This window comes from Haliotis asinina, chromosome 7 (genome assembly GCF_037392515.1).
Source record: "Haliotis asinina isolate JCU_RB_2024 chromosome 7, JCU_Hal_asi_v2, whole genome shotgun sequence".
Classification (NCBI taxonomy): Eukaryota; Metazoa; Mollusca; class Gastropoda; order Lepetellida; family Haliotidae; genus Haliotis; species Haliotis asinina.
Genome location: NC_090286.1, coordinates 63,152,817 through 63,168,257, shown reverse-complemented (window position 1 = coordinate 63,168,257; position 15,441 = coordinate 63,152,817). Strand labels below are relative to the sequence as shown.

The 15,441-nt window shown below is 37.5% G+C and overlaps 1 protein-coding gene across 1 annotated transcript; it reads left to right on the top strand.

Moving 5' to 3' along the window:
* The first annotated feature begins 6 nt into the window (after positions 1–6).
* On the top strand, positions 7–14,995 carry LOC137290565 (translation initiation factor eIF2B subunit beta-like). Its single transcript, XM_067821600.1, has 13 exons — positions 7–137; positions 605–691; positions 1,493–1,612; positions 3,527–3,575; positions 3,973–4,032; positions 4,303–4,352; positions 5,401–5,497; positions 5,909–5,968; positions 7,301–7,434; positions 8,096–8,156; positions 9,985–10,044; positions 10,235–10,371; positions 11,490–14,995. The coding sequence occupies exons 1-13, from the start codon at positions 61–63 to the stop codon at positions 11,560–11,562; spliced, it is 1,065 nt and encodes a 354-aa protein (XP_067677701.1). The 5' UTR covers positions 7–60; the 3' UTR covers positions 11,563–14,995.
* The last annotated feature ends 446 nt before the right edge of the window (positions 14,996–15,441 follow it).

The following is a 15,441-nucleotide window of genomic DNA, read 5'->3' as shown; positions in this document are numbered from 1 at the left end:
AAGGGGAATAACCCTAGTGATATCCGGGGAAAAGAAAATTCAGAAAACTGCAATTTCGTCATGCCAAGTGGTGAAATGGAGAAGAAAGAAGATCTAAACGAACGGATTGAAACTTTTATTAATGAGACAAAACAAGGGTAATTCGTAGAAACTATTATTATCAAACGTAATTTAGCATTCTTAGTCTGTTGAGGTCTGTGTTACTCTCACAAAGTGTGACATATGGGGAAAACACCACTAACACCTTTATGAAAAGTTCAAACTGGACAAACAAAATTGAAATTATGACTATTTTTTTATACATTTTTATGATGAGCCTACTAAGTAACCGTGAAAGTCAGTCATTTGTTGTGGGGGTGGGGAGTGAAGAAATAACGAGACAATGTAACAGTCTCAAGATTTAAAACGAATAAAAGTGTCAATTAGACATTTCATGATGAAATAGAAGTTGACCCCCTATATTAAATACCTGCCCCCAAATAGGGTTTTAGTAGTTTCACCATAACTGATACAACAAATTCTTAGCCATTTGTATCTTAGTAGGTATGTCCTTTTAGCAGTTGCTAACCAATGAGATTCAAGTAAGAAGAATTGCTTTTTGCAGGCTCACACAAGGTTCCTATGATGTTGCATGTAAAACTGTCAATTTGCTTATGCGGATCATCTCACTGACAAAATGGTCAAATGCAAAGTAAGTACATTATAATACGCAATACTGTATCAGCTCCTGGCGATGTATACCCGTGTAGGTCCAGGGGTAGAATAGGCCTTCAGCAACCCATGCTTGCCATAAAAGGCGACTGTGCTTGTCGTAAGAGGTGACTAACGGGATCGGGTGGTCAGGTTTACAGACTTGTTGGCACATATCATCAGTTCCCAGTTGTGCAGATTGATGCTCATGTTGTTGATCACTGGATTGTCTGGTCCAGACTTGATTATTTACAGACTGCCGCCATGTAGCTGGAATATTGCTGAGTGTGGCGTAAAACTGAAATCACTCACTCACTCACTCACTCCTGCCTATGTACCTCATACAAAGCAGAATTAAAGGGCAACAATTCTTTAACTCGCAGTTGCATTCACATCTTTCATTAGCCTGCTTTTAATTATTCTTGAACACGATTCAAATCAAGTCAAGAGTATGGTTCATAAAAGAATAATTTTGAACCTGCAGGGAAAATGCCATCTATATTTTCAATACATTCAAAGTTTTAGTTTTGTTGCACTGTAAGTTACCATGTAGAAACTAATGTTAATAATTCAGCCATGTATTATATTTTGTTTTATCACAACATAAAGACAGCAAAAGAGTATTTAAGACCAACACTTTTTAACCTCCGAAATATCCTAATAATGAAAGTCAAATGTGTACAATTTCAGTTTGACATATTATTTGAGTGACATCATGTCTTTGAAAATAAATATAACTAATATGATCTGCAATATATGTCCTTGTCATGCACAAATATTCATTGTTTTCAATTTTCAACAGAGAATTAATGGAAGTAATTCGAGGTGAAGGAAAGCGTTTGATGTCAGCAGAAGCAACAGAAACAGTTATTGGCAACATGGTGCGGAGAATACTCAAAATAATCCGTGAAGAGTATGCAAGGTATGTGATTATACAGTGAAGGGATTGCATAGGCATAGGAGTCCACTGAGTAGCCAAGTGAAATTCAAATCTTTGAAGGTGACATGCAACATAAAACACAACTTTGCAGATTCTGATACCTTTTGGTTTGCACTTTACGAAACAAGTCATGAAAAACGTCAATTCATTCTATAAAGGAGAAAAAAAGCCAAGTTCAAACGATTCATTAATTTTCACCCAATGCTGGGGAAAATTGTGGTTTCAACAGCCATGCTTCGCTGCGATCTTAACGCAGGAGTAGGTTTTGTGGAGCTTGAGACAGTATGCCTGCGCGAAGTATGGGGTTGTGAGCAGTAATCTAATCTTGGTTGTGTACATAAACAAGTAAATAATCTCATTACATAAAAAAAATAAACATGTTGATTGTGATAAGCAGACTCTGTCACAGAGAAAACTCAATGTCTGGTTTATTGACACCTATATGTTTGCCTGCCTGTCTGCTGATGACGGTATACAATGCAAAACTTCAATAACTGATCATTTGCAATTTAAAATTAACACCTATTGGGCTTACAAGCCATAAACAGAGAGCTGGATAAGCATTTCGGCAAATGAACCAGTGACAAGTGAAAAAGCCCTGTTACACTTGACTGCACACCCAGCAGCTCTGACTTGTTTCGGTATTGAAGGGAGGTAAACTCAAGTACAAAATATTGCACTTTTGACTTGCGGTTATACGCTTAATATTCTGTTTATTTGTGTTTCACAATCACATAAACAAGTGATAACTGTGTTTTAGTTATGTTTGACTTTTGGTTGCACATGACTTTTAATGTAGTTTAAGGATGTTCAATCGGTGCGTTCTAGACTAGTGATAGCTAGTCATAGCAAAGGTCTGTGTCCTTTTGCCTTAGTGCGCAGAATGTTGGAGGCCCATTCTTGGTTTCCCTGTGTAGCAGAGTGGTGGATATACCTCTGATTGAGTTATAGCCATACAAGTACCATCCTCTCATAATCCCCCCCAGTTTCATCATGTAGACACACATATGCCATCACGCACGCACGCCATCACGCACGCCATCACAGCCATCACGCAGCCTCTGATGTCTCCAGCTTCACCTGGATTCCCCCTTCTCGATTTTAGAAACTTCCAACACCTAATATAACTTTGTACCATCTGAATTCCTTTGACACCTGTCAGATACTACCTGTCTTTTGATTGGCCTTTTGGTCCTCTGGCCTAACCTTCCTTCCTCACCTACCTTCCTCATACATTCTGCATGAACTCTTACAGGAGGGAGGTGCTCTCTTTTCAGGTGAGGAAGATTTCAATATTCTTATCATTCTGTACTTTGTCCTATAAACAAACACCCTTTTTTAAAGGTTATCTCACTGTTTCAAAATTGTAAAACAAAGTTAATGACACTAATATTTCAGTCATTCATCTCCGCTATTTACCAGCTACTGTATAGTTTGTAACCCTGACTGAGCACATGGTCTCCAGCCATGTAACTTGTAAAACATTTGCCATAATTTATACATACTGATTCTGCATGAACTCTAACAGGAGGGAGATTCTCTCTTTTCAGCCTTCCTTCCAAACTTCCAACAAAATAAATTTCATCATACATCAAGAACTGCTTCTGTTAAGACTAACACACCATGCCTGGCTACACCTGCATGTTGCTGACATGTTGCTGACATGTTGCTGACATGTTGCTTCATATCAAGCGTGAAGATGGCAGTGTTTTTTTATATTTATCCTGAAATCAAACAACTGAAAGTTTAGGTTTATACCCATACTTTATTGATACTTTTTTTCATACAAAAAAGTGTTTAATCTCAAAATCAAGAGAATAACACGTGGCAGCTGTTTGCTTTGCTGTAGTAGATAGTGATATGGATTCTCATCAGATATGCTTGTTTTGTGCCCAGGACATCTCAAGGACGATCAGAAGAAGGTGACCCACAGGAATCACTTCATGTGAGCTCTGTTCAGCAATCCTGATATGTTTAGTGTCTTGAGTCACAGATTTTCCATGTTGACACAGAGTTGGTTTAAGGTTTATTCCATTTCTCTAAAAACAAGTTGAAAATACAAGCACAAAGATTTTCTTAGTATTTTAAAGGTGTCTTCTGACCAGGTAGTGTAGTAACGATTGTAGCAAAATATTTGTGCAGATTTTTCAGTTGCACTTAACTCAGCAACATGGCTAATTTATGTGAAGAACAGAATCTAATATTATTGTCAGTGAAAACTGAAAACTGAAAGTATGTGTGTGTTTCCATATGCAATACTTGTATTGTGTAAGACTTGCGGAAACATTAATGATTATGTGTGGAATAATTCAAATAATTTTGTTCATTGTTCTGTTTTTCAGAAACTACTGTTGGCTGAGGGTCAAATTGATGATTACAGTGTATATATTCCAACTTTAAAAGTAAGGAGAAGGCTCTTCATTCAAGAGTCAAGCTACATGTGATATCAAAATATCAATATGTAAACTGTGATAATTTACTTGCCTGAATATCCCAGAGTATCCCAGGAGGTTCGTTTATGTTTCATGTAGACCAATTTAGATATTTCAGTATCTGATATTCGGTATTCAGTTTAGGTATTTTATTTCTTTCCTTGATGTTATTAAGTGTTATTGTGTATTTATGCTGAATAATTGGAGTACATCCTCAATTATCCCCACCGGTTTTTGCAGGCATCAATTATAGAAGCTATAGGCGAGCTCAGATCAGAGCTTGAAACAAGGTAGGTGATGCATGTTGGTGGTGTATATGGGTAGTGTATGTTTGTGGTGTGTATTGATGGTGTATGTTGGTGGTATATATTGGTGGTGTATGTTGGTGTGTGTGTGTGTTGGTGGTGCAGATTGATGGTGTGTATTGGTGGTGTATGTTGGTGTGTGTGTGTTGGTGGTGCAGATTGGTGGTGTATATTGATGGTGTGTATTGGTGGTGTATGTTGGTGTGTGTTGGTGGTGCAGACTGGTGGTGTATATTGATGGTGTGTATTGATGTTGTGTATTGGTGTTGCAGATTGTATTGAAGGTGTGTATGGATGGTGTGTATTGGTGGTGTATATTGATGGTGTGTTTTGGTGGTGTGTATATTGAGGGTGTGTATTGGTGGTGTGTATTGATGGTGTGTATTGGTGGTGTGTATTGATGGTGTGTATTGGTGGTGTATATTGGTGGTGTATACTGGTGGTGCAGATTGGTGGTGCATATTGATGTTGTGTATTGGTGGTGCAGATTGGTGGTGTGTATTGGGGGTGGCTATTGGTGGTGTGTAGTGGTGGTGTATATTGAAGGTGTGTATTGGTGGTGTGTATTGGTGGTGTGTATTGGTGGTGTATATTGATGGTGTGTATTGCTGGTGTGTGTTTGTGGTGTATATTGGTGGTGTATATTGATGGTGCCTATTGATTGTGCGTAATGGTGGTGTGTATTGATGGTGCGTATTGATAGTGCGTATTGGTGGTGTGTATTTGTGGTGTGTATTGGTGGTGTGTATTGATGGTGTGTATTGTATTTGTGGTGTATATTGGTGGTGCAGATTGGTGGTGCATTTTGATGGTGCGTATTGATGGTGTGTATTGGTGGTGTGTATTGGTGGTGTATATTAGTTGGGCTTATTAGTGGGGCTTATTAGTAGTCTGTTATGTGGTGCATATTCGAGGTGTATATTGTTAGTTTGTATTGTTGGTAACACATTTCATTTATATGCTATTGTAACAGATTGAAATGATTCGTATGAGAGCATTTTTCAACTGGTATTTGTTTGATTCTGTCTTTCAGTGCTGACAACATTGCCACACAAGCTCTTGAGCATATTCACTCAAATGAAGTTATTATGACAGCTGGAAAGTCAAAAACTGTTGAAGCATTCTTAAAGGTAGCAGTCTTTCTTGAGATTTGTTTAAGACTGTATGATACTTTTTGACATGGTATGAGATGATTTGTGGCAGGCTAAATCACAATATTGGATACTTCATAAGGTGTTGCATTCCAAGGCAGCGAACATAAGTGTTCCTAGTTCACTTACTTCAGTTAGAGTTGTTGTAATACCATTCAGTATTTCACAATATAATTTTAAACATATGTAGACATACTAGTATATTATTCTGCAGGAATAACCTCACTCAACTATCCAGCAGCATTGTCACAGTATCCAATAGCATTGTCATAGTAACTATAATTCATCTTATGTTGGCATTAATTTCATTTATTTCAGGACGTAAATGTTATAGACTGACAGAAATTCATGCTGTGATCATACATCTACCACTATTCATTTGTTTCCCAGGATGCAGCCCGAAAGAGGAAGTTCCAGGTGATTGTCGTTGAGTGTGCTCCCTTCTACCATGTGAGTGCTTTCTCCAGTTTTTATCAACAATTTTGTAAGATAACATTGATTCCTCCCCAGGCAGAAGAGGAGGCTTATTTGTTCATCTTTCCATACTAAGGACTTATGCAGAAACGGGTACCTGGTTATTCAAGTACGAGGCGGGTACGAGCATTACACGAGTTCTAATATTCTACTTGAGTACTCGTCCAAGAGAGTTATCTCCCCTCTCACTCCATGTGTAGTTGTGTCAGCACTGATATGGCGTTTGGTCTTATTTCAAGCTCACTGATGACAAGCTGAAAACAGAATGCCTGTTATGTGCCCAGAAACGATAGGACCTCAGCTGTGAGGAACCATGTGAAGATGAAGTGTAAATCTATGTTTGATACACCTGCCTCGACATCCACTCAAAAGCAGACTTAGGCAGTTTTAAAATGTACAACAAATATTTCCAAATTTCAGATACATTAGTATCAACAGCATAAAGCTCTCAGAATTTGCAAACATTATATAATAACTGAAGGTCACAGATTTACTACAAAATTCAATGTGAGTACTCGTGCACTTTCAATTATTACCCATTTCAACCCTATGAAGGACATTAATAATTTTTCCTGGTTTGAGACTCGGACATTACATATAAACCACTTAGACTGAACAAAAAGGTGAAATGTTTCTTGGGCATCGGCGCATCACTTTTATTTCTGCACATAACAATTTGGCTTGGCTGCGTCCCTATCATCCATCCATGTAATGTGGCAGAGAAACATTTCATTTTGTTAATTCAGCCTTTGAACTGATCACTTTGTATCACCTCTCACTTTGCTCTACAGGAACTGGGGCCCCCACACCTGCTTTTAGAGTAGCTAAATTGATATTGGGACCTTCAAAGAATTGTTCTTCAGGGCCAGGACACTCTTGTAACCTGAGCAAAAGTTTGATATTGAGATATTCAGTGTATTATAATCCTGTTCAGAGCCAAGTTGTGAAATATATTCCAGTTAAGGGCCATGTCAGGTATTGAGACATTTAGTGTTTGGGGCGGTGGGGTAGCCTAGTGGTTAAAGCGTTCGCTCGTCACGCCGAAGATCCGTGTTCAATTCCCCACATGGGTACAGTGTGTGAAGCCCATTTTCTGGTGTCCCCTGCCGTGATATTGCTGGAATATTGCTAAAAGCGGCGTAAAACTAAACTCACTCACTCATTGATTTAGTGTTTTATGATCCCATTCAGGGCCAATTTGGGTATTGAAACATCCAGTGTTTCATAATCCCGTGCAGGGCCAACAGCTTGCTGTAAGTCTAGTCAAGTCAGGTATTGAAACATTCAGTGTTTTATGATCCTGTTCAGGGCCAACAGCTTGCTGTAAGTCTAGCCAAGTCAGGTATCGAGACAACAGTCATCACAGACTCAGCGGTGTTTGCCATCATGTCAAGAGTCAACAAGGTGATAGTTGGCACCCACACCGTCATGGCCAATGGAGGGTGAGATGTCTACAACATTACATCAATTTTGTCCTAGGTCAGATAATATTAAATGTGTGTTCCAACTTGAATACATATGTGTTTAAGCAAGATGGTATAAGAAGTTGTATGTTACTGTTTTATTTGGATTTATGCTATATATACGCTACATCCAGTCTATTACAATTTATACTCTACACCCAGTCCATTACAAAATATACTGTACACATAGTCCATCATGATATATACTGTACACCCAATCTGTTATGATATATACTGTACACCCAGTCCATTAGGATATATACTATACACCCAGTCTGTTATGATACATACTGTACACCCAGTCTGTTATGATACATACTGTACACCCAGTCTGTTATGATACATACTGTACACCCAGTCTGTTATGATATATACTGTACACCCAGTCTGTTGTGATATATACTGTACACCCAGTTTGTTATGATATATACTGTACACCCAGTATATTGTGATATATACTGTATATACTGTACACACATTCTGCTGTATTAAGTACTATGAAGATTGACATTATTACAAGTAAGTTGACCACTGTAGACCAATTGTGTTGAAAATGAATACTTCAGATTCATTCCATATGAGGAATGTTGTTAGTCAAACCAACCTATTAATTGTATTTTAAGAAGATATTTTATTCCAGGTTAAAAGCCATTAATGGGAGTCATGCAATTGCTCTCGCTGCCAAGCATTATTCTGTTCCGGTAAGTATCTGGTTCTCACGTAAGTGTATTAGGGCCACGGTGAAAATGTTTTTAGTCTCATTATCTCCTACGTAGGAGATACTATCTCCTATGTAGGACTTAGTATCTCCCATGTAGGAGTTAGTATCTCCTACGTAGGACTTAGTACTTAATATCTCCTACGTAGGACTTATTATCACCTGTAGGAGATGCTCGATATATGTTATTATACATTAATCTGAAATGATGAACTGACTTCCCCCAGATACGGAAACCATTTTCTTTTTGACTGTTTCAGTCACTGTTTTAGAGATTACAGCCATGTGTTTCATTTACGTTTAGAGTCTACAATTATGTGTTATATTTACCATTAGAGTCTACTATCATGTGTTTCATTTACTCTAAGAGTCTACTGTTTCCTTCATCATTAGACTCGTGTGTTCAACTATACTACCCATCAAAAGTTGAGGCTCACTAGTGTAAATGTAGCCGCATATTTAAGTCAACTGTTTTAAACTAGATTTTTTGCAAAAATATTCCATACTGTTTAAAAGTACTTTTCACACATGAACTGATGTATAATAAAACAAATTTGTAATGTCGACAAGATTATTGTCATGCGTTCAACAAATGATTATTAAACTCAGTGAAAAATCTCAAATTCTTATCAAAACTTTGCACCAAAATGCAGCAGTTCACATGCATGATATTTGCACATGCTTTTCAGCAGTTTGATGAATCATACTTGTGCAATTAATATGCACGTGGTTTGCAGTTGTTTCCCCAAAGTTGGTGGAGAAATTCAGCTTCGTTGTAACCATGTATACATATATAACATATAGTGGGTGTTTTAAGTGAGTCTTTTGATGGGTAGTATACTTGTTGCATATTACTTTCAGGTGTTGGACCGACTGTTGTACTTCACTGCCTCGTGTTCAGTTTGCCCTATTGTTACGCATTGCAGTTAGTTCACTGTTACATGTTGCACTTCGTTACATTTTTCTATTATGCCCTGGATATCACAGAGGTCATTGCACATTAGTCATTATCTGCGTGCACAGATGTGTCTGTTGGTGGCAGTCTATGCGTACTTATATCCTTATACTTATACAAACAAGTATAATGACAATCTTCTGTATTCTGCAAATCTGTATTGCTTTACGCTGCATTCAACACTTTTCCCCCAGATTCAAGTCCACTTTTAAACAATTATGAAAAAAATAAACTGCAAATGAGCATTATATCTGATCCAACCTAGCCTCATATTGAGACAAGCAAAACTTTCGGAGGACATGTCATAATGAGAATTTCATATCAGAAACTTTTTCCCCCCTCCTCTGTCTGTCTGTGTGTGTGTGTGCGTGTGCGTGTGCGTGTGCGTGTGCGTGTGTGTATCTGTGTGTGAGAGGGTGAGAGAGAGAACACCCATAACTGCAATTAGATCAAGGTCCACGTCACCCAAAAGTAACACACATGCATTTCTACTATCTAATGCCCTGCATAACCAAACAATTCTCAATAGCCACACTTCATAATTCGAACCTTTAAAAGGATATATTAAGTCCTACGTAGGAGATAGTATGTCCTACGTAGGAGATAGTGACACCAAAACATTTTCCACTGTGGCCCTAATACTCTTCTGTAGGTTCTAGGGTGTAGAGAGATGTCATCAAATCTGTGTGTAAACATGGCCAGAGACAGGTCTTTAACCAGTTATGTAGATCAATGCTCAGTATATCTGGATAGTTCCATTTTAATTTGTACAAGACAGATCTGTTAACTGATATAAAAGTAAAGTGTTCTGTTTTTGTGTTATAGTTATTATTTATTATGGTACTTTTGATTTCAGCTGATTGTCTGTGCAGCCATGTTTAAGCTGTCTCCTCAGTATCTCTGCTCTTATGATCAGGTGTGTAGAGTTATCTCCCTTTCATCACCCCATTTATTTTTTGCGTTTCTTGCCTTCTGTTTAAGTAGCTTGTTAGATGGTCTTTTTATAATGCCAGTCAGAGAAATTGACTTAACTATTGAATCTTTATATTCACATGAAAAGTGACAAAATGAGAAGTAAACATTTGTGGTTTTTTTTTTAAATGTAGGATGCCTTCAACAAGTTTGTGAGTCCACACAGTGTAATGAAGTTCTCCGAGGGTGAGATCCTAGCAAAAGTCCATGTACAGAACCCAGTATTTGACTACGTCCCACCAGAACTTGTCACTCTCTTCATCTCAAATATGTAAGTGGATACCAGTGTTTCGTTATTTTCATCAATCTAATTTTAATGTCCACTTAAGTTTCAGTACATATATACCATGAAACTAACTACCCGTACAGCACCTTTTCAACAACCCATACAGTTCATTTGTTTACATGAGCAACTTCCATCAACGTGCACAGTTACTGTTTTTGTCAATGTCTCAGTTTGTATGCTTAGACAGAAACTAAAATCTTGACACTCTAAGTTATCACATCGTGTCGAGGGAAACATGGGGTTTTATCAGTCCCGAGTAAGGTTGTATTGAATAATACTGAATACAACCTTACTCGGGACTGATAAAACCCTGTATTTCCCAAGACACGATGTGATAACGCATTTATCTAGCTGAATGTTTTCACTAAATAAAAACAAAACAACACGCATAGAATCGACTTGCTGCCATGTTGACACCAGCTGATCGTTCGACCTCAATGCACCGCACATTACCAAAGGCTTGTCGATGCATGCTTTTCTCACTTCGCGTCATCACTGAGGTGTAGCTGGGTGATAAGACGTTAGTAGCGGGAGTACACGACTTTTATACTCCTACTCGCGGATTGTGATGGACGTACATGGTATTTTATCAGAGTCACGTGGACCAATCAAAACTCAACATTCTTACATGAGGCTAGATAAAGCTTTATGACCTCTCTTAGCCTCAAAATGCACAAAATGTGAAAAGAATTCAATTGATTATGTTGTAAAGCTGTCGACACTGCTAGCTTTCTAGGCTTTTGTAATTCTCCAGTATGTGCAAAGAAACATTTCAAATGTATATGTCATGTCCAAGTGATTTAGGGATTGGAACCCATGACCAGTCAGCATATGTGACATTTATGATTTCATAAACGTCTTCTTCTTGGAAATATCAAAATATTTGATACCAGAAAGAACTGAAAACGTTAAAAGACATGAAAAAGAAAGAGTGGGATGTTTCAAAGAAAGTATGAAGGATGTTGCAGTGATGGAAATAGAACACCCCTACTAGTTGTAATGTTTTTTATGTGACTCACAAGTGTGTTATAATGATTTAAAGTTCCTGTTCAACCTTCTGAGATACAAGTGGTGAGGTCAAGTTTATTTTTAATTTGTTTCAGAGGAGGAAATGCGCCATCTTATGTCTACAGATTATTAAGTGAACTTTATCATCCAGATGACCATGAACTTTGACTGATGACTTCAGTGTCATTATGACCTGGTGGGATCTCTACGGCTTACTGTGAGAACAGGAAGTAGTGGAACACTAGCAGTGTGAGATCATACCGAACCAGGAAACACTGGGCTTCATGCAGCATGTCATGTCTCACAATTAGCAAATTATCCCTCTGGAATGTGTTGTGTAATCATTTGACTTTTGCACATTAGCACATTGAAGGTGGGCATAGAGGAAATGTTTATCAAGGGATTTAAATGCCTGTTTTGTGTGCATCATGTTGATGCTGGGTGCTTGTGGTCAGATTTTGTCCCTAAATATGACAAGGAGACATTTAACATGTCAGTATGACTGCTTTCTTAATATAAATGAAATTTGATCCAGGTATGAAACACGTTTTTATAAACAATAGAACTCTTATTTCCTGTTGGTGTTTCAGTCTACTTCTTGCATGTCAGACTTGACAATATAGTGATTTTATATGAAAAAGTTGTTTGTAAACATGAATACATCATGAAACCACACAGCTAATCCTGGTTTGTTATCGTATGTTGCGTTGAATGAGGCAGTTTGGCTTGGTGGTCTCCGAGGCCATGATTCACTACCAAGAGTCATTTCAATATCTGATTCACCTTGTTGTTATCATCCATGTTTTATCAGTGCTGTGGCCATGCCCATCTTTTTCACTTAGTCTTTGGCTTTCCTTCAGTAAAAGATGATGGGTAAGCATGGTAACTCAAATACTGCTGTGAGCAGCATTAAGTTTGTAACTTGTCATCGTTGGGTAGGTACTCCAGGCTGCATGGCCAGTGTTTTGGACTGGAATAGTGTGTTCATGGCAAAACCTATGCACAGCTTATAAACCCAGCATTTGCAAACACAACCACAAGGTATGTACGTTCAGGGTACTTGTTAACCAGTGGTTATGAGGTTGCACTGTGGAGAAGGTTTCTAGGTAAATGAAAATCAACAAGATATTTGTTATAACTTTATTACAGCTATTGTGTATGTAAATACAAAAATTCAAAAACAATTGATAAGGAACTGTTCCCTGTTGTAATATACTCACAATTAACAAACTTCCGGACTACGTTGACTTCAAACCATTTCCCATGCACTAAGCAAACATGTAAAGTGTGATGATATCCGCTTACTACAGGGCTAGTGTATACCAGAACTGTACACATGGTCAGCTGAAGTTGAGCTGTGCACAAAGCAATTAACATACGAACTGGGAAACTTGCACAGAATGTGTTGTTACAATCGTCTTATGTTACAGGCAAACTGGTGTGAATGTATTGTCATCTGTGTAATCTATGTACCATGACTAATGCAAGGTCTACCTATAGTAACATGAAATAGTGTTGGGCGGTATGTAATGTCTTGTGATGATTTTGTCAACAAAAACATTGCTGAAAGATTGAAATACTTGAAAATCAGTTAAATTTTGATTATATGAAAAATATCTTATCTGTCTAGAAATTCATGCAATAAATTGTATATTGTAACCTTTGTAGACTGTGAGAGAGTGAAAATGTTTGAACACATCAAATATTGCCTCAGGGTGATTTTGGCCATGGTTTGAAGCCCTATGTTAATATTAGCACTACCAACAAAATAGAAAACCCACAAACTGTCAGGTAATGTATGCTACAGGCTAACAAGTGCCATAACCCAGTCCCCAAAATACCAAATATAACACTGCTTATTACAGGATATAAATAATTATTTCATGGAATATGACATACCATATTGGCCATATTTGCCACTTAGTGTGGTGGGTGCTTCTAAACACACAAACATTTAATGTCAGTGTGTATGATAAGTACCCTGTCTACAGACCTGTATTTTCTGACAGAAGAATCTGTTTTCAGCTTCGTGCAGGGCTAACAAATGGGTCTACGAGAGGTGAAGAGGTGCTTATTAGAGTCAGGTCCTTTATACAGCCAATAAGGTGCCATACATTACAAACCTGACAGTCCACAGCGTAAAGCTGGTCATGACAAGTAATCCTCCAAAGATGAGCGGCATACCCACACTGTGACACAGCCCTTAAGATCTTCCTGCCACCTTAGACCTTCATGCTAAACGACAGATAATACGGTTTCACTCGTAGGGCAAATACTGCAGCAACTGCACTCTTACATTCTGAATGTGCTTGTCGACACTTTAGCAGAGATGCCAACCTTAAATCAGCCAAAGTTAGTATTAACCTCTCCACTGAATGTTGACATTTAAGGGCAGATTAACATGGTACTCATCAAAACTAAGTCGATACTAAATGAAATGTTGTTGAAATCTATTGTGTATGGTAAGTATGCTGTTTGATAGTCTCAATTTCATGTATTTAAAAAAAAATTCATGTATTTTTACTGCTGTCCTAATTGCATGTTTCGTGTGGCTTTTTTCATAATGAATGCGATAAAATAATGGGTTGGCATATCTGCTCAAGATGAAAGCAGACATGGCAACCGTGCATGTAATCATGTTCCTCTTGACAATAATGCCACACTAAAGAGATGTCAGTGAAGTGTGTTGAGTGCAGGATAAGAATTGGAGAAATTCTTCAACATGGTGGCACAAATTTCCTCCAACATATTTCACTTTCATCTTCAGGGAGGAGTGATTACAGTATACAGTTGCATTGTGATGTCATGACAAAGTGACATCAAAACAATCTAGTCTTTGAAGGGCATTTAGAAGTGAAATGCATAAGAATGAAGATTTTATGGTAAGCCTGATGAAGGAGTAAGCATTAACTCCGAAACGTTGTGTTCTCATATAAAGAAGTTGACATCCATAAAATCTTCATTCTTATCAAAACAATCTGTTTAACTGTAAACACGTTTCCCTAAAGACAATAAGAAGATAAAAGTGAAACATGCTGGAGAAGATCTGTGTCTTTATTCAGACACTACTTGTTATGTATGTACTACTGTATGCTCGGTATCCTCATCTCTTTCTGTATGTACATATATATATATATATATGATCATCTGAGATTGATAAGTTGAAATCCTGTTGTCAAACATCATTCGCTATTAATTATGATTAGATTAAAAATGCCATATTTCTTTTCAAAATAATGTGCAAGTTTGGTTTTAGTCAAAGGTATTTATGAAGAATCAGAAAGGTAAAGGAAGTCTTGAATATCCACCTTTGTTTTGTGATACGGTAGTTAAATGTGTATATTTTTTGTATCCCATGTTGGCTGCTTTCCTTGTTCTGCAAGTATTAAGACAAATTCTTTACATTGCTTATAATAGGATATACTTCAGTGATAATCTGAGTCTAAGCAGCTTCAGAAAATTACAGAACACAAAATAAAAAAGGGTAATTAGCCATTTGTAAAAGGTATTATGAAACTTCATGGCACTCTTTAAAGTGTTCCAGGGTCTGAAATGAAATTCGTGAATTAATTATGCATTAAATAAATAAATAGAAAATAAATACATGTCTGTATGTATATACAAATATCATTGTACACATTTGTGAGAGTATCTCAAGAACCTGGAACTAGTTAATTGGCAAACAGGACTGGATTATGGTACATCTCTATATCTACACTATACCATTGCCCTGTCAACACACAGAGATACGCTTGTCAGGAATACAGCATTTCAGAAAGCCACACAGATTACAGGGTACCTGTTCTTGCATACCATTATTTGAGCTGAATTTGAGCAGTGTTGATGACAGAAGTCTTGATAAGAAATAATGATGGACATCTAGTTTCATCGCCAAGGATTGAGTAGGAGTTACTGGACTGTGAATATCTAGACACTCATACTTATCTCACGTACAGATTTCCATGAGGTTGACAAACAAGTCAGGGAATAACTGAAATATATCTTTTTAGTTTAGGGAGAACTGGAAAGCAACACATTAGGTAACCT